Source organism: Nelumbo nucifera, chromosome 1 (assembly GCF_055504915.1).
Source record: "Nelumbo nucifera cultivar China Antique chromosome 1, China Antique-T2T, whole genome shotgun sequence".
Classification (NCBI taxonomy): Eukaryota; Viridiplantae; Streptophyta; class Magnoliopsida; order Proteales; family Nelumbonaceae; genus Nelumbo; species Nelumbo nucifera.
In genome coordinates, this window is record NC_142649.1 from 167,500,706 (window position 1) to 167,521,502 (window position 20,797).

The 20,797-nt window shown below is 41.2% G+C and overlaps 1 protein-coding gene across 5 annotated transcripts; it reads right to left on the reverse strand.

Moving 5' to 3' along the window:
- Positions 1 to 1,044: 1,044 nt before the first annotated feature.
- On the reverse strand, positions 1,045 to 12,399 carry LOC104596614 (protein TIFY 4B-like). Of its 5 annotated transcripts, none has more exons than XM_010257877.3 (9): positions 11,998 to 12,399; positions 11,700 to 11,839; positions 11,413 to 11,582; positions 4,260 to 4,353; positions 4,011 to 4,170; positions 3,671 to 3,736; positions 1,868 to 1,925; positions 1,405 to 1,445; positions 1,045 to 1,312 (listed from the first exon to the last, which is right to left on the reverse strand). In XM_010257877.3, exons 1-8 carry the CDS (start codon positions 12,113 to 12,115, stop codon positions 1,436 to 1,438), a joined length of 816 nt encoding a protein of 271 aa, XP_010256179.1. In that variant the 5' UTR covers positions 12,116 to 12,399; the 3' UTR covers positions 1,045 to 1,312; positions 1,405 to 1,435. The 5 variants fall into 5 exon arrangements, with proteins under 5 accessions (XP_010256179.1, XP_010256180.1, XP_010256181.1 ...); XM_010257878.3 differs by having other exon boundaries at positions 1,045 to 1,316; XM_010257879.3 differs by having other exon boundaries at positions 1,045 to 1,333.
- Positions 12,400 to 20,797: the final 8,398 nt, after the last annotated feature.

The window sequence follows — 20,797 nt, forward strand, 5'->3', positions numbered from 1 at the left end:
TCAATAATAGTTTTTAATCATTTATCAAAACAAAAAAACGTTTCTAATCAAAACCCATGTGATAAAGATAAATAAATGAAACATGGTGTATTAGCAGATAAGGTTGCAGCTGAATAGTTTGGGTTCGAGTTTGATTCTAATCGAGCTTAAATCGAGTTCAAACCTTAGCGTAAGCTCGATTAGTTATTCGAATTCAAACTTTGACCAATAAAAAGTTTAGCTCGAAAGCTTGCAAGCCTGACTTGATTAACACATACATGCATACATAGTTACTTACGTATATATTATAGAATATAAAAAATATATTCTATGAAACTATATTTTTATATTCTATATATAATATAAGAATATCCTATATATTATAAAAATATTATATAATTACAAAATATAAAAATATACTCATTTTCGAGCTTTTGATCCAAACTTGAGCTCATCAAATATATAATCAAAAAGAGCTTGAACCAAAAAAAAATATAATTAGAACTGAATTTGAACTCAAACTTGAACCTAATAGTATTGAGCTGAGCCAAGACATGCCAAAGTTCAGCTCGACTCGACTGAGCTCAATTGCACCCCATTGGTGTATTTATTGCTTTTATCTAAATATGCACCCCATTGGTGCATGTAAATATGCATGCAAAATATCTATACAAATGTTATATATACAAATATATATGCATACATACGTAAATATGTATGTTGCATACATATGTATGTATGCAACATTTACGTATATACACATGTATAAATGTATATAATTGGACTGGGCTCGAGCCGTGTTCAGGATACCTAAGGGCTAGGCCCAAGCCCGGCCCGAAAAATAAAAAACCTGACTTCTTGGGCCCCAGCACAGCCCAGCCTGAGAACCAAAAATCCAAGCCCAGCCTATTTAAAATTCCGGGTCGGACCGGTTCAGGATCGGGCTGGACCCGCCCAAGTTGCATCCCTACACCCAATCAGTTTTTTTGGTACCAAGGCTCAGTTTGGAAGGAGTTCAAAATACAAATCAAGTATGTACAGTACAAATAAATACAAAATACAAGGTTTTGTGCTCTACAAATTTGTATTTATACTCCTTCCAAACTGAGCTTAAAATGCAAACACTTGAGTCATTTAAAGAAACACACACACAATCACAAGTTCTTTCATTATAAGATTCACAATAAATTATACTTTACAGAACAAATACTTTTATATAGCTTAATTTCTTTTGAAAGCTTATGTATCGTTGTTCTTTGACTGAAACTCTTGTTCTTAAAAGCGAGCGAAGAACAACTTTCACCGCACCGGATTTTGGCCATTTCACTACGACCTACCTTGCGGGGTGTGGTTTCTGTCAGTGGGTTGAGATAATATGATATTCGTATAAGCCCCACTAATGAAGACTAGTATAGGAGAACATACCTCGTGATAACGCATGAGTGGAGGATCATAATCATTTAAGTCTGTTCACCGAAAACATAAAAAATGTATCAAAAAGACTTGATAGCTTACCATTGTCATTGAGATCATCAACATACATTCTGGACCTGGTTAACAACCGGACTATATTGGATAGGAATTTGAAGCAGTCGGGTTTAGGGTGGTGAACTTGTACGACGCTTCGGCTTGACAGCCCATTTGGGGTCCGAGGGACCTCACTTGATGGTACAAGTACTCGTACATCTCAAAGCTAGAAGATAATCTCATCTTTTCTCCGGCTCTTAAATCTTCCTCTTAACAGGGAGGCGAGAGGAAGAACCCCAAAAAAGAAAAAAGACGAAAAAGGAAAATGATCGACAATGGCGGGTTGAAGGCATTTCAATCGGGCAAGATATTGGGTTGTTTTGTGTTCACATTAAGAACATTTCAGCCCTTTGAACCATACCTGTCTTTTCGCTTCTCAAGGTACCTTTGCAATGATGCTTTTCTACTCGTTGGGCCCTCTGTAACGAAAAAGAAAGCCATCAGAGTATGAATTTGTTATTCTTGCTACATCATCAGAAGCCACGCCATTTTTAATGAATTACAATATAGCAGCTTCTTCAGCAATCCTAAAGTACCGAAACTCAAATCGTCCCTCATGCCTTTGAGATCAATTTGTTATAGCAAAGTTAAAAGTCTGATAAATATCAAAATCTAGGGTTTATGTACAAGTATCTGAACCAAAGTTGCTAGTGGGTGCAACTTTGGAAGAACAAAGAAAAATTTGGTGTGGTTGAACAGAGTAAACAGAATAGGAATTGGAGTTTTTCCCTAACCACAAAGTATGGAGAAAAAAAAAACATTAACTCCAAACAAAAGGATGGAAGATAGAAGAAAAGGTAAAATTTAAAGCATAAAAAAATGAGGAGCTCCCCATCCCCTCTTCAGCTAGGTTATGATTGAGCCTCAACATAAACATCATGAAGCTACACAACCTACAAACATATGCAAGCATGAACTTCGAGAGAACAGCTTTTCAATTGAAAAGACATTCATCTAGATATATGGCTGATTGGCCGGGGATATTGTCCTCTTTGGCTACATTTAATCTTGTGGAAACAAGAATTTCAGCTATAACATTTACCTCAACATAAAATCCATAAAGAATTACTTTAATATAAACACTACAGAAACATCTTAAAATCTGCTCCACCATATAAGAAAAGAAAGAAGACAAAAGACCCAAAAAAACAAAAAACAATTAACAGTAGTAGACACTGCAAAACTATTTTCCAAGGCAATTGTATCCCAAAAGTATCCACTAGAAACATGAGTCTTGTTCCTTTGTATCCGAAAGAAACAGTGCCTAGGGCTGCTGCCCTGTGTCAAGTGGGACCTACTTGAGCAGCAGACCCCTGTTGGACCACAAGCTCGGATAAGTGGTACCTTCTGAGACTTTCTTCTGTTTTAATTGTGAAGTTATGTTCCTTAAGCTTGGAATTTCAATCCATCAAGTAAATGATGCATAGTCAAATAAAAAGGCCAGCTGCATGGGCTAGAGCCGCCGGCCTTGGTTGAGTGAGACCCACTCGAGCAGCAACAAGTCATCGGACCCCAAGCTGGGTCAAGTTGAACCCACTTGAATCCATCTTCTTTGTTATACTCAATGAGGACTTTTTCAGCATGGAATTTCAATCCATCAAGAACACAGTGCATGATCAAATAAAAGGCCACCTGCACGGGCTAAATGACTGGTGCAATACAGAAATGTGTTCATGCCAACTCAGAATCCCTGATGACACATGAACAAAAATGCAAAGAAGGAAAGAAGGGTGCTCTTTTGTTTAGTTTGTATACTGAAATTAAAAAGCAGAAATCCAACTTCAAATTTAACTGATTCAACCCTTGCTCCCCTTCTTACCAAAAAAAAAAAAACCTTGCTCCCTGAGAAATCTCCACTGCAATTTTTCTTCAGCCTAAAAGATAATGGTCAAAGTTTCATTGCAGTTTCAGTCAGACGGACAAATCTAAAAGTGCATCTTAGTTCATTTTCTTCAAGTCCCTGACTGAAGAGTGAAGATAATATGACCCATTTTAAGTCCCTGACTAAAACTGGAATCTAGTGCTAGAACTTAAGCTACCTACAAAACGTGACCCAGTAAAGTATAATATTTTTTAGCACAAATTATGAGATATCATCCTCTGCAGAGGCAGAACCGTATTTGAGAAATTCCAAGAGAAAAAAATGAAGAGTGAAAACACTTACCAGGTTCAGCTTGGCGAAACATGTTTTCTTCTTCCCTATGCTGTCCAGAATTTTCCACTATTTTTGCTGTTCAAGAAAAAAGGAGAGATATTACCAAAAAAAAAAAAAATGAGAGGTTAATGAGCATTAAGGTCAGACCCTCAGAAAATTATATTATTTAAACCGTAAAGGCACTAACAATTAAGCATTGCATTTTCCCCCATTTTGGAACCCCAAAACCCATTGATGTGGTAGCTTATGAGTAGCAAAGTAAATTCTCAGTTAAGTCTAACACTGATGAAGGATTTTTTCTTTTTTTGATAACCAATGAAGAAGGATTTTATTCCTTCAGAAGCCTTACCACTGTGCAGGGTTGAAGGGATTGCTGTGGGAGGTGTTCCTGGTTTGACACATGTTGCCTGGAAATGGAAAGGAAACTGCCAAATTGCTCTAATTCCAGCAGATGCAGTATCCTGAGGCAGACAGATGGGACTTGCTGCAAGTTGCATGATTGCTTGTGCCTGCAAATCGATCATTTGGACCAATTGGAAGGCCAACATTCTATAAGATTTATCTCCAGGTATCCATGCAAAAGAACGAGCTGAATTACCTTTTCAATGGGAACATCATCATAGACGTTCACCTTGCCACAGTAGAAAATAGTCATCTGTCCAGCTGGCTGCTTATTCTTCACATCTGTGTTCCTGCCAATATATTATGGAGATGTCTCTGAGACTCCAGTTACCACAAGTACAAGAAGAGATCTGGCATCTCTTCCTTGGATCAATATCACCTCTTTTCCAAAGATCTAAACTGTACATTAATGATTTCAACCTGTGGTCATACCAGCTGGCCAGACCAGTTGACCTGTCACCCAGCCAGATTTCCAGGTCCACTGTTCAGTACCAAAAAGCCAGACCAAGCAACACGCCGGTTGAACTACTTAACCATTTGACTGTCATTGGGTCACGGTCAGATATTTGTTCTCTCTTTTTTACATTTTTAGTCAATAATTCTCATCTATCACATATTTTTGTTTAATATATGAATATATTATATTATGATATTAGAGACATGCAGAAACAATTCACCTTATCAACCCCTCCCAAATAGAAGGGAAAAGAATAGATTTCAACATGTTCAATTGAGATGCATGATGGAACTCCACAAGAACAAGTGTGATTTGTCAATTAACTACAAAACCTTATTGAACTGATAACATCACAAGTACCACAGATGAATGCCCAACCCACCTCACAAATAAAGTACTTTTTTTTATTCATCCTCACATAAGGTATCTTACCTTACATATTATTAGTTTTTGCTTATTCTGATCTACTTAAGCAGAGGAAACCAAAATGGATTTGTCATCACTAAACCTCAAACTGCCCAAATTATAAGAAGTATGTTAATTTGATGTCATTTCTTTAATAATGCTGATAAAAAAATGTCATTTCTTTGATAAGTTCATTTGATGTACATGCAAAAACATCCAACCTAGTACATAAAAAGGTCATTTATGCTTATTATGATTTCTGTTTGTTCTAACCTTATAATTGAGACCAGGCCAGAAAAGGGACAAAAGACAAACTATCATTAACAATATTTGAACAACCCAAACATTTAGAATGAATACTTCTTTGACATTATTAAAAGTTGTGACATGGACCTGAGGGCATACACTGTCCAACAATTATCAAGTTTATCTGATATCAATTATGTAGTTCTTCAAATATGGCAATTATTCTTTGTATTTGTCTTAAACATCCAGTCCATGGTGTTGTAGGGTCTTCCACATTCCAGATATCTTCACTGACTACAGGAAACATTGCATTTACAGTATACTACCATAAATACTTATGTTCTTTTTTCTATAGATAAGATGGGGTTGTACTTGCAGAACAACTCTAGCCACTTGCGCAAGCTAAGAAACAACGCTATACAGTCAACAGGAACCTTAACTTGAACTCACCAAGCTTAGTCTTGATATAACTAGGTTAAAAACAACCAAAATTTAAACATCTGTAAAGCAACCAGAAAGTGTGCACAGAATATTAAATAATGGCCATATACTGCTTTGCACATAAGAATAAACTCAATAGTTATTTTATCTTCTGCACTAATCACAGGTGGCATCAAAACCTATCATGAATCGCATCCATAAACATACTCTCAAACTAGAGTATTTTATCAGTAAACATGTATTTTATTAAATTTCAGATTGTAAACAGTTTATACAACTTGGTGATGGGACTGTTGATCCCTTTAATCACTCTATTCTATCCCTCATTACAGTGCAGCTCAAAATAGTTGCTGTCTCAATGCCCCCTGTTTTGCTAAAACATCAGCTAGTCCATTTGCACTTCTTCGGACCCATTTAAATTCAGCCTCAACCTCCTTTGCATCTTTTCCACTTCCCTAATCACATGTTTAAACATCCACGGGGTATGGCTGATGTTTGCCACCCAAGAAATTACTACTTTTGAGTCCCCTTCCACCTCAACATGTCTGTATCCTAACTGTTTGGCTAACTTTAACCCTTGTACTAATGCCAAAACTTCAGCCTTCAATCATAGATTTTCCAATTATCAAAATAATAATAATAACATAGAATTTCCAGCTATGTGCTATCATCTGCAATCTCAATGGGTATTATGAAGCACATGATGTAGCTCTCGAGGAAAAGGAAAATCAGCTACTCCAAACTCCATATGGAAGAAGAAAACTTAAAATCATGCTAAGTTACTAGTGGAATTGGATGGCTTTTAACATCTACCTATGCAAAGGAATATAGAATCAGAATTACGCATCTCTATTTGTACAATTGTATTTTCATTTTCTAACCACCAAAGATGCACTTTAATTTTCTATATGGTTATTATGATTGTTCAATTGCTTTGAGACACCAACCCTGGAAGAATCTCTCCATCAACAAAAATCCTTCTCTCATATTTCTTATATTTAATAGGACCTCCCAACTTACATCCTCATATGCATTTGACTCAATTAAAGAATATTTCTGGTTCAAACACAAATTCATGAATCAAAATCCCATTCATGTTAAGAAGACATTTCTACAGTACCATTTCCTAAAGTAATTAGCATTTGAGCGATTTTATTCTCAGATAGTTGCTAGCATGGGAAACTAAACTCAGAACAGAAATGAAAACAAGAAGAAATAAACAATATCTGTGTTCATTGAGATAAAAATTATTGGGTAACAGGAAACTAGTCACTAAGTTGCACGCACTTGTCATCTAGGCATTTCCATTGGTGTTGCCTTCAATGATATTTTAGAAGTTGTCTGGCTGCCAACTTAACATGACTGTCTTCCTTCACTGGGGATTGCAAAACTTCGTAACTAGCAATTCCTAATTAGTTATATCTTGAAAGCATAACCTTTCCTTTTCCCTTTAATGATAAGACTATTAGAACTTTGTTTGCTATCTCAGACCCACTTCTGGATTGTAAGAAAAAAAAATACAATTGCTTCTAAAATATATTTTCTGGCAAGCATGCTTTATACCCTCCCTAAATCTTAAAAAAAAGCATTATATCCTCCCTAAAAGTGGTCCTACAAGGCTAGGACCATGAATCAAAAGCCACCTTCATCAAAATTCTGCCAACTTAATGAAGTACCACATTTGTTCAATTAAACTTGGTTACAGTTGAGCCATCCACAAGAGAGTCATTTGCAATAGTGGATCATGCATCAACTTATCTCTACATGTTTAATCCTTTTCCAGAAGGGGGTGGTGGGAAGGGGTAGAACAACATATCTAATCTAATTTCATGTATTTGATGGAGACCATAATTTATTGCTGTTAAAATACAAGCAGTAATCCTGTTTAAACTATACTACCAAAACCTTGATGTTTGAAATAATCAGCTACCAACTAACAGATGACATCACAATTTTCAAAACCATCAAAATAGGTGGACCATATCCCAAAAATATATATCCTAAACTTTCATCAGTTTGAGGCCAAAAATCTGCCTACTCCCTCCTCTTCTGCCTCTTCTTCTCTTTGGACAGCCATAAATAAAAAGTTTCTTTTTTTTTTTGAAAAGAGGTAAGGTAATTTTATTAAAGATGATGTAATAATACAAGAGGATCCCCCAAAAACCAATTTTTTAGGTAATATCATACAACATTACAAATTCCACAAATTCTCAGAGGACAACCTTGCCCCGAGAAGAGAAACCCAAATCCCCTTTACAGCTGAAACCCAGGAAAGCAATTTTCCAAATGAAAAAGCAATCAGATCATCTGGTTCTTTGGACAGATTTTGAACAAGTATTTTGTTTCTTTCTGTCCAAATAAATAGCTAGTTTTAAATTCTGATGCATGTAGCTTGTAATCCGGGCTTCTCTATCATTGGGAGATTTTTTGGAGATGAGTACAGAATAATTCTAGCAATATAATCTGGGCCATTAGGCTTGGAAACTTTCATTGAGACTGAACCATTTGCAGCTTTGCAAGACAGGTCAGCAAAATCTTTAAATTCAAGTGGAAGGTTACACTAGAGTGGCAGTGAGCTGGCTTAGAGAACAAAAACAAGAACATTGACAGCGCAATCTGATTTTAAGGGAAATCAAGTGTTTGACAAGGGAGGCAAACATTACAGATGTATAGGTTCAAAGATCAGCCAATGGGCTTGTTGACACTTTAGCCAAAATGGGATTACACAGGGAAAAGTTATTTTGGGGTATACTAATAGGATAACTGTAAAAACCAAGATTTGGGGTTAGAAGGCTGATATCAGCCTAGTTGTAAAGGAGATGTTGGGCATATTGTGCATTCAACTTATTTTTCTCACTATTAATAGAATCTTTAAGTTATCCATAAAAAATCCATAAATAGCTAGGTTTGACAGTGCAATTCAGATACCTTGTTGACCTTTTCTTCTTGGGAAGAAGTAGATAACTTGTTGACTCATCAGATAAAATTATACATAGAATAATTGAATGCCTACACAATTGGGTACTTTATGGATAAGTATAACTGAAGGTGCTATTATAAGCACAATATCAGGACAATGGCATGCAAACACACAGCTTTCTTGATTCAATGTTCATTGGCCCCACATGGGGATATCATTAGCGGAGAAATCTCTTAACTCCTCTGCCCTCTCTAGTGTAAAACTAATAAGCAACCATTTTTTTTAACAACTTGCCTTCTCCTTGCACTGATCAAACCAATTTTGATAAATTAGCTGTCTATTAGATGAACGAAGCTCTCTCTCTCTCTCTCTAACCACATCATTAATGCAGAAATCTCTAGACTCCTCTCTATAGTGTAAAACTAAAAAGCCATCAATTTTTTCAATTAATAGCATGATCAAACAGATTCAAATGACAATATAAACCATGCTGTGGCAATATACAGAAATGAATAAAACCATATACAACAGCATAGAGCTGACAAAGTGACAACAATAAACAGCAGTTACATCATATTAGAGATGTTGATTAACCCCTGGGACAGATGCCCTCCATAATAATTAAACCTGACAATGACATCCTTCGTTAAGAGGGCTACCAGAGGTCCAGAGCATTTCTTATCTAAGAATTCACTTGAATGAGTTATTCAAGCTGGAAGCTAATGCTCTAGACTATCTAACAATAAACTGGAGACTCCAAGAACCTCACACATTTGAAGACTTAATTACCATGTAACAGTCTCCTTCAACCACAATTCCATTCCATCCTGAAAACATCACCAGACCTTACAGGGCTTGAGAAGATCAAAAGAACGAGTCACTAAATGTTCTTCAAAACATCACCAAACCTTACAGTCCTGGATTACACAAAGAACAACTATTAAAGATAAACTTAATTGTACTGCTATTAGGAAGAACCCAGTCTAATACGCCACCATGACAGTAATGGTATCAGTACACATGTCTAACTGTTGCTCAATATAATAATTTGGCCTGAGTGATGCCACCTAGCACTTCATCAAGTATGATGTTGACTCTTATTCAAATACAGTTAACCCATCCCTCTACCATACCCCCCAACCTCCGCTACAACCAGCCGGAGACCTTACCAACTGAACCAGTTAGCAGTATCTTCTCAGCTTTTGCTTTTCAAGACGAAGCATATGGCCCTTTATAAAATACTAAAATGTTAGAATTTCTGAAAGCCAAATATTTTGGTTAGGTTTCAATCAATAAGGAATCTGTGACTTATGCTTTGAGACACATCTCAAGGAGAGGCTTACCCTGAGGTTCAAGATGGAAACTCACGCTTAAAACTATAATGCACGTGTCACACCTTGAGGTTCCTTGTGTCAATAACATGTGTTTCATGCATTAATTGAAGTAAGGCTATCATCATAACAGCTAGTTAAAAATAAACTGTAATATTTCTGAGAACATACTGGTTTTGATTTACATAAAGAGCTTCTTAAATAGTGTAGGAGGACTTCTACAAAATATATACATCAGTATGAGGTCCTTGTTTATATGATGATTATCTATTGATTTTTCTCATATCAAAATATATTCATCTTTTGCATGCGCTTGCAGTTATTCTCATTTAACTCTTTTTTTTTCTCTTGAAATAGTGATATCTCATGAGGCCTAATAATTACACCCATAGGCTATCCTTCTGGCATCAGGAGATCCTAAGACATTGCCTCAGACTGTAAAGGACTGGGGTGGAAGTAGTAATAAATGATTTAAGTGCCCATAATTTGACAATGGATATGGCATCGTACAGAACAGATTGACAAAGCAGGATTCATGTAGCCAACCCCATAGGGTTAAGAGAAGGCTTAGATGATGACCCAGTGAACCAAAATAGTTGGCATAAGGCATAGTTTTTCATTTTTCTTTCTTTTGCTTATGCAATTGGACTCTACACTAGTTAATAATCCTAGTAACCCCTTTAAAATTGCAAGTAAGCTACCTAAAATCTGCCCCTATGAAACCCCAGTCTTAGTTCTGGAACTAGTCATAACCCTAGCTTCCAACCCCATTTTGACAAAACTCAGTTTTAACCTTCTTGAACATATTGAAGACCAATACAACCAAACTAACTTTTGGCTAGTAGAGTCTTTACAAGAAGGCAACCTCAAACTGGGTTGTCCTACATTACTGCCCTTGCAACTAGCTAGCATCGTGATTATTGGTAGTTAATCTTACAACCTATTCAATAATGTTATGTGATGAGTAAATGGAAAATTTGCAATGCCTTTTCTTTTTCTATTTTACACCCATTTGAAACCAGTAAATGACAATTTTGCAATGAATCTTACTATTCCATAAGTTAGCAGCATATGCCAAGCAATCTACGGTGTAAAAAACATGCCATTAAATTACTTCCAAATTCTTCTGTTCTTTTTGGTAGTATTTTTATTTTGTTTTTTGTTCAGAGCAAGTACATTAACTAATTCTAGTTAACACCGGGTCTGCATACGGAAATATTAAAACCTTGATCGTTGATCTTCTTCCTGAATGTGCACAACACCAGAGAACTGCAATTAGCGAATAGAGATGTCAAGGAATTAGATGTCCCGGCGCATATTACTATTAGCGAAATCGTTCAGAAAGACTGAACATGTGCTGGCGGGAAAGATTGAAGGGAGATACAAGTGTGTGGAGAACAAAGAATATCTTCCAATAGAGGAGGTTTCAGGTTTGTATGGCTTCTCTCCGGGTTAATCGCTAGCCGGATGCACATGAACATGGCCGGCGCACGTTAGCAAAACCACAAAAAGACCAAAACAGACAGAATAATGACGGTGAAGAGGAAACCTGGTAGAAGTGGTGTCATTGTCCGCCACCGGGAGACGGCACGATACATCACCGGAAACCGCGGGTTTGGGGGGGTCTTCTCGCCGAAACGAAACCGATTCATCTGCCGATACAGAAACCTGGAAGTCGGCGCTCGTTTCTTTGGGCGACTCGGTGGGAGTTGTAGGGAGCTACAATATTTATTTATTGATTGATTAGTTAATATATTCTTATTTTATTTTAATATGCTGACAACACTTCAAGAAGAAGAAGGGAAGGAGAGACGTAAAATGCTTCGAAATACTCACGTGGGGTAGATCATCTACTGCCTTGGAAACCAACTTTTGCCGGATTCCGGCACCGGAATCAGTCCTCGTCTCAAGCAGCGACTTGAGCGAGATTACTTGCTGGATTGCCTGAGATTTGTTCCACGAAGGACGACGCATGCCTGTACACACAGTAGGAGACACGGGCACGTGCCGGTAATGTTATGCCTTCTTTCCCAAATTTCAGTACCTATGTCTTCCGCCACCGGAAAAACAGGGAAGAAGAAGAAGAAACAAGTGAAGTAAAAAAGTAAAAAAAGAGAGAAAAGAAAAATGAGACCTTTTTCTTTGAGGTAGCGCCTGCAATCTTCACGCGTGAGCTGGGAGATGTCTTCTTCTGTGAGTTGGTCGAGGGGTTTATCGAGTGGCGACCGGAATATCGTCTCGCCGGGTCCCATGGCGTCCGATTCTAGACAGAAACCGAGCGGTGAAAATGACCAAAGTTTCCTGTTATGCTTACTCCGGAGGGGCTTGAGAAAGGGAAGATGGCGGAGAAGAGAAGTGAGATCTACATCTACTGATTCTATCTCCTTGTTTCTTCGTTTATTTTCTTTTTGTATTCGGGAAATGGGGGTTTGGGTACCGAGTATTGATCCGAGAGAGAGAGAGAGGGAGGGAGAGGAAGAGAGTGAGTGACCGAGTTGAGGGGCTGAGGCCCTGGTGAGGGTTTGGCACTTTGGCCGCGGCAATCTCCGCTTCGATGGAGCCTTTTTATCTAAAGTATCTAACCCCGCTTCACCCCAGGATGACACGTAATTACTTTTCCCATTTAATATTAGTATCCTAATTACGATATCATCCCTCAAAATTTACCTGAATTCCCACTACACCCTTGAATTGTACAACTACTTTACATATTCTATTATACATTTTGATGTATATATTTTTTGTTACTAAGGCTGTGTTTGATTGCAATGCAAATAAATTTATACTGTTGCAGAACTATGGCAGTGCAGTATAAACTTTGATCTAATTTTGTTTCAAATTTTAATTTATTTTGTTTATTTGCAATACAACTAAAATAAATTAAAACATAAAATAATATAAAATTAAATTAAATGATGATTTGCATTTTTTACATTTGCACTCTTATAAATAAAATTGCACTACAATCAAACACAGCCTAAAGAGTGAAGATGAAATACATTTCTGAATTCTGAAACAAAGGGATTTTCCATTCGAGCAATTCTAACAAACCAGTTTATGCAACTCTTTAGAAATTAGAATCTTTCATTCTTTCCTTACAACTATGGTGGGACCCACGAAAAAACACACAAATTGGATAATGGATCTACTAGTGACAAAGTACAACAACTTTAGCACATCATAGCATTAGATTGATGCCACCTGTCGTTTACATATGAGAGTTTTCAAAAGATCAATATGTATAAATGCATCTTATGCAAGTGTTGCCGATAAGTAGCTTAAAGCTGTGATGTGCTCAGGAAGAGATCCACTCCCGACAAATTATTTGTGTTACATCCACCTTGTCTGTCGCAGCAAAATCAAATAAAAGAGTTGCATTAATTCGTTGTTTACTAAACAACTCCTTATTTCACATATTCCCTTTCTTTTCTTTTCTTTTATTTTTATTTCACCTGTCATGCGTTATGAGATGGGACAGGAGTGACTTCGGTTTAAAGGGAACAGGAAGAAGCAGCGAGCAGCCGCGAAAATTTGAGCGTCCTCCGAGGGTGAGTCACCTGTGATTTAACGTGGCAAAATCCTAGTCCGTTTGGGAGGGTAGAAGAACAACGGCTTATAGTTTTCTACATGTGGGGCCCATACGGACGGTCTTTATATAAGCTGTATTTGGTAAAAAAAATCTATAGCGCCAAATTGGCTATCCCTCTGCCAATTGAAAGGCTGGCTGTCCGCTTCAATTGCTTAACAGCAGCATTTTGTCTAGATTCTCCGACTTACTGAGCAAATAGGCCACTTATCAACACATATAGGCAAATAGCTCATGTGGAACAGTGCAAGGTACCAATTTGCTGAAGGCAATGGCTATTAATGGGGCTGTGGAACCAATCATAATATCCCACGTCAGTCAAAATTCAATAAAGTATTTGAAATCCACACGGAAAGAAGAATTGGGATCTCCTTCTCAAAAGCGCTCCTCACACCGACCTCGAAGTCGCATCCCATTTTGCATTAGAAAATCTGTTAGGAGTACTCTGTGATGAGCGATCCAGACTCGGACTGATTGGACTTTATAATTTGATGAGGGCGGATTTAGCCCTCCAAGGACATTGTGGCATGTGGTATATCGAAACAACTGAGTGACACCTAGAATCATTTAGCCAATAACTTAGCCAAGATGATGGTGACCTGGCACAGGCGTCGACCTGGCGGCCTGGCACAGGTGCCGAACTGGTGACCTAGCACAGGCGCCGGCCTGGCGACCTCGACCACAATTCAGGTCGGCTAGAATCACATCATCCAGGGCCAACCTGCAGCACCTCGTCACTGGCCGAAGTGACCTCGATGTAAGGAGCGACCTCCCTTGAGGGCGTGCTGGCGTGATTAAGGTCCAGGTGGCGACCTGCGAGATGTGTTCCCCGAAAAATTCGGCATTAATATCCCCGAGACGAAGGTGGGCAATCGGGCCACCACAGCCCCCCTTCGAGGGCTGAGGGTCGACGTCGCGCCTCTTGGACCTCTAAGAGCTCCTAAATGATCGGTGGGCCAAAAGGATTTGAAATGTACCCGCATCAGAATACTCAAGGAACAAGAACAACCCATTCTGCGTCCAGGAGAACCAAGACGGGGCCCAGGCCCCCATCGACCAGAAGATCGTCGATTTACAGGCACAACTCAGCACCGTCAAAGATGAACTCTACCAGGTTAAGGAGAGCCAAGCCGATGCCTCGACAAGCTAGAACCCTTCGTCTAGGAAAATGGACGCTTTCACTGCTAACATCACCTCGAAACCCCTCCCGCCGCATTTCAAAGCTCCACTACTGGAGACGTACGATGTCTGGCCCAAATGACCACCTAGAAAGCTTCAAGGCACTCATGCTCCTCTATGGGTACTTCAACACCTTGACATGTCGGGCCTTCCAGGCAACCATTAAGTGGGTAGACCACCAATGGTTTTTTAGGCTCCCCCCTCAATCCATTAGCTTGTGGGAGCAGTTTGCTAGTCTCTTCCTCGCTCATTTCATCAGTAGCCGACGGTGCCAGAAGAGCATCATCTCACTCATGATCGTTTGGCAAAAGCGTGGCGAGAGCCTGCGGTCCTACTTTGACCGCTTCAAGAATGAGGAGCTCGAGGTCCGAGACCTCAACACCATGGTCTCCATGCATGTAGCCATCAACGGCCTCCTGTCAAGCTCGGCCCTCAAATGCTCTGTTGCCAAGACCCTACCCAAATCCAAGGTGGAGTTTTTGAAAAAAGCCTAGAAGTACATAAATGCCGAGGAAGCCTCGGCCAGCGACCGCCAGGATGGAGAGGCCGACCACCGCCACGAAGGCTTGGAGAAAAAGAGGAGAAATGGAGACGGTCGTAACGACAACAACAACAACAACATCAATAAGGACAACAAGAAGCCATTGGCCTCGACCCTAGATTATAACAAATACACGCCACTCAACTCCACTCGAACACAAATCCTCATGCAAGTAGGGAAGGAGGAGTATATGAAGTGGCCTGAGAAGATGAAGAGGAACCCCAAGAGGGGTAACTTGAAGAAGTACTGAAAGTATCACCGCGGCACCAGCCACGACACCGAGGATTGCTACGACTTGAAGAATGAGATCAAGTCTCTCATCCGCTGCAGCCACTTAAAGCAGTACTTGGGCGGTGAGGTCGATGCCTCGTCCTCATAGCAACAACAATAGTTAGAGGGTGTCATCGGGGGCATGACCTCGGGTGGCGCCTCGGCCTCAGCCCGAAAGACCTACACTAGACAGCTAAACATCCAAGGGCCAGCTCTCAAGAAGTCGAAGCAAAACGAAGCCCTCACCTTTACGAACCAAGACTTGAAGGGGATCTTGGTCCCCCATGACGATGCTCTAGTAGTTTCGGCCGCCGTCGCAAATTTCATGATGAGGAGGATATAGTCGGTAGTAGTTCCTCAACTGACATCCTCTTCTACAATGCCTACGAGAAGATGAAGTTGGCACCCGAGCGCCTCTAGCCCATCGATGTGCTAGTCATCGGCTTCTCCAAGAACGTTGTCAAACCGGAGGGAATGATCACTCTACAAGTCACGATAGGGACAGAACCCCAGCAAGTAACGAGGATGAATGAGTTCCTGGTCGTGAGGATCGACTCCCCCTACAATGCCATCATCAAGCGGTCAATCCTCCACTCGCTCAAGGCATCCATCTCCTCTTACCACCTCGCTCTGAAGTTCCCCATTGAACATGGCGTCGGATTCGTCCGGGGGGACCAACAAATTGCCTGGTAGTGCTATGTTGCAACACTAAAGGGAAAGAATAAAGAAGTTTTACCGTTGGAGGGCCTCAACCTCAAGGAGGAGCTAGTGAGCCAAGGCCAACCAGCCGAGGACCTAGTCTTGGTTCACCTAGATGAGGTCGAGCTCGAGAAAACGGTGCACGTCGGGTCCAAACTTCCTCCAAACAGCCTTTCTGAACTGGTAAGTTTTCTCAAAGTTAATGCCAACGTCTTTGCTTGGTTTGCTGCTAACATGCCCGAAATTGACCCTTTGGTCATTACTCACAGGTTGAGCTTGGACCCGAGCTCTAGGCTAATTCGGTAGAAGAAGAACTTTGCACCAGAACGATAGAGAGCCATAGGAGAGGAGGTTGACAAACTACTCGACGCCGACTTCATCCGATAGGTATATTACCCTAATTGGTTGTCCACTGTGGTTATAGTAAAAAAAGCTAATGGGAAGTGGTGGATTTGTATTGACTTTACAGACCTCAACAGAGCCTGCCCCAAAGACAGTTTTCCTTTGCCAAGAATAGATCACCTCGTCGACGCCACTGCAATGTACGATCTACTCAGCTTTATAGATGCCTTCTCTGGGTATAACCATATTAAAATGCACCCCTAGGACGAGGAGAAGTCTTTGTTCATCACCGAGTACAACACATACTGTTACAAGGTCATGCCCTTCGGCCTCAAGAACACTGGGGCCACCTACCAACATCTAGTGAACAAGGTCTTCAAGGACCAAATGGGGAGAAGAAACATCGAAGCTTATGTGTACAACATGGTTGTAAAATGCCTAAAAGCCGACCAACACACCTCGGACCTGGCCAAGACTTTTGACACCTTGTCAAAGTATAACATGAAGCTCAATCCCAGCAAGTGTGCCTTCAGCATCACCTTGGGTAAATTCCTAGGTTTCATCGTTACGTTGTGGGGCATAGAGGCCAACTTAGAAAAGATTCGGGCTATCCTTAACATGGCACCACCTCGATCAATCAAGGAGACTCAGAGACTTACCGGTTAAGTGGCCGCCTTTAGTCATTTCGTGTCGAAAGCCGATCGTATTCTACCTTTTTTCCTGGCCATCAAGAAGTTGAAAGACTTCCAGTGGACAGAAGAGTGTCAGCATGCCTTTGAAGAGATAAATTCCTACATTGCCTCGCCTCCCCTACTCACTCAACCACTTCCAGGAGACGTGTTGTACCTGTACCTCTCGGCCAGGGACGAGGTAATTAGTTCAGTGTTGATTAGAGAAGATGGAGTGCAGAGGCCTATCTACTTTGTTAGCAAGGTCCTCTACGACGCTGAGACCTGCTACCCCGAAGTGGAGAATTTGGCCTTTTCCCTAGTAGTCTCGCCCAAGAAGCTCATACTATATTTCCAAGCCCATAGCATCACGGTGACATGGTCCTAAACAACCAACCCCTCAGGGCCATCCTTTCCAAGCCAGAGACTTCGAGACAACTGACCAAATGCGCCATCGAATTGTATGAGTTCGACTTGCAATACCATTCGAGGCCTACAATCAAAGTTTAGGCCCTAGCCGACTTCGTAGTAGAATGCACCTTCAACTTATCCCTCAGCCAGGCCCTAGAAGAGATGGAGGGACCTCAGCCGATTGAAGAACCTTAGCTGACCTAGAAGCTTTTTGTTGACGGATCCTCCAACTCAAAGGGAAGCGGTGCAGGTCTTATACTCCTCACCCCAGACAACACCGAAGTAGAGTATGCATTGAGTTTTGACTTCTCAGCCTCCAATAATGAAACCGAGTACGAAGCTCTACTTGCAGGCCTACAACTCGCCAAGGACCTTGGCTCCCAACACATCAAAGTCTTCAGTGACTCCTAGCTGGTGGTGAACCAAGTTAATGGCGAATACGAGGCTAGAAAAAGTAGCATAGCCAAATACCTGGCCAAGGTCCAATATCTCACCAGCCACTTCCAACACTTCACTTTGCAACAAGTCCAGTGGTCCGAGAACATGAGGGTCGATGCCCTATCCAAGCTAGCAATCACCTCGGGCGCATCCCTCGGCCGCAGGTCCATGTTGAGAAGTTAGCATGCCTCAGCATCGAAGAAGTCCAAATGCTCCCTGTGCAAGCCGAGCCCTGTTGGATGGACTCCATCATCACCTATTGGTTGCGCGAGCAACTGCCCAAAGACAAAAATGAAGCTAGGAGAGTCCAACAGTAGGCAGGCCATTACACACTCCTCGAGGGAAAGCTATACTAAAGATCTTTCACCTTGCCCTTCCTCTGATGCCTCCGTAGGGAGGAGGGCAAGTGTGTACTCTGAGAGATCCATGAAGGCATCTGTAGCAACCACCTCGGAGGTAGAGCATTGGCCCCAAAAGCACTAAGGAAGGGATATTTCTGGCCAACAATACAAAAGGACATAGCCGAGATGGTACATAAGTGTGACCGGTGCCAAAAACATTCCAACATCTCCCATCGGCTGGCCACAACTCTTTCAACTCTCAACAGTCCCTGGCCCTTTGCCAAGTGGGGCATGGACCTCCTTGACCCCTTCCCTCAAGCCACCGGAAATAGGAAGTACCTCATCATCGCCATCAATTACTTCACTAAGTGGGTGGAATCCTTTGCCACCATTATAACTAGAATGATTCAAAACTTCTTCTAGAAGAACATTACCTGTCGCTTCAGCATCCCCCACATGCTGGTCACCGACAATGGGAAGCAATTTGATGATGCAAGGTTTAGAGATTGGTGTGTCAGCCTCGGCATCAAGCAGTAGTACACATTGGTAGGCTACCCACAAACCAATGGCCTAGCTAAGGTCACCAACAGGACAATTCTAGAAGGATTGAAGACTAGACTGGACAGAGCGAAAATGCCTCTAGGCAGAGCCAAACCAATGGCCTAGCCGAGGTCTCTCTGCCATGGGAGAGACTCCATTCAACCTGACTTATGGTACCGAAGCTGTCATTCCAACAGAAATCATTCAGCTGACGCTTCGAGAAGAGGTGTACAATGAAGCCAAAAATTATGATGAGCTCAAAACCAACCTAAATATGTTGGAAGGAGTTCAAAAGTAGGCTCAACTTAGGGTCGTAGACTATCCGTAGAGGGTAGCTCGCTATTACATTTCTTGGGTAAAGGAGAGGCACTATAAGGAAGGAGACATCGTCCTTAGAAAAGTTATTGTGCCCAAGCCCGGTATTGGCAACCTAGACAATGGTCTAAGCATACGGTTCCTTGTGGACCTAGCGCCTACTTGGCCTTCACACTAAGGCAAGGAACAATAGGGACCTTGGCTATAAGCATCGGCCAAAGACCTCGGCCTATCACGAACAAACACACTAAAAAATAATCTTAGTACTTCACCGAGCTGGAAACGCACCATGACCTCGACCAGGCATGTTCCCACGGCCTCGGCCAACCAAAGGCTCACGCCGCAAACATCCCTAAGGAAAGCCAAGCCAGGCTGACGCCCTGACCGGTGGCATCAAGTAACCCCGATTTAGCTTCCTTAATAGGGATGAAGAGCAAGATAAAAAGAGTTAAGGCTTTTACCTCCCTTTCCTTTCCACTAAGAAAAGGGGTCCCGACACCTCAGCGGTTTAATTCAGCCTCATCTAACCAATTTTTAGTGGGGGAGGAGAATGAGCCAGGAGAGCTAAGGCGTTCACCTCCCTTTCCTTCTCGCTAAGGAAGGGGGCCCTGAACCCCTCGGTGACATAGCTCGACCTCGACTGAACTCCCTTAACTTAGCTTCCTAAGCGAACGGCTAAGTAACAAGCCACTTCGATAACTTCTTTGCTACTTGTGAGTTGTGACCTATCGAAAAGGGGGCATTGGCCAAGGAGAGTAGGTGTGAGCTCCGAGAAGCTCATGGCCGGCTCAAAGAGTTGGAGTTGCCACCCATTTTTTAGAGGAAATGGGCTCTCATTTTTGGATTCAAAACAGTTTACTTGCCTTGATAGTGATTCCGTTCTCTGCCAAGGAAAGGCACTGAATCGAAAGGCTTTGGGTTCCAAAGATTGAGAGAGGGAAGGTGTTAGGCACCTCTCTCTCCAAGCTGCTATAGCAGCCCACTACGGGAGTAATTCAGGCTCAAATTTCGGTAAAACACGAACTAACAAGATTGCTCTGAACTTCTGAAATCTGGCAAAAATGTTTTCAACTTCGCCCAAAATTGATTTGAGGTGATGTTATCGGGTCTTAGGTACTAGTTTCCCTAAAACCCTTGCTTCTCTACCTCTTTTTCTCAATCTAGAGGAAGTTGGGAATGTAAGTTTCCCAAGATTTTAGGGTTTTAAGCAACCTGAAACTAAACTAAATGCAAAGATACGGTGGAATGAGAGGCTTACCTCTCGTGTACAGCCTTGAAACAATCTTTCCAACACCTGAAAGGACTTCAAATGAAACTTGAGCAAGGCAGGAGATAAGCTGGGCATTTCTGGTGTTGAAACGGGAAAATAGGGAATGAGGCTTGAGCTTGGCTTCAAGGATTTCAGGGTTTCAAGCAAAATGAGGTTCATTCTTTCAGTCCCCCCTTGTCTCTCCTCTCTTGGGTTTTTCCTCCCTTCTCTTCACCAAATTTTTTCTTGGGTTTTTTTCTCCTCTTCAAGCTCGGGCTAGGCCTCTATTTATAGAGAAAATGGAGGGAGATGGGTCTAAAACTCATCCAGCTACGGTGTTTGAGATTCTATAGAG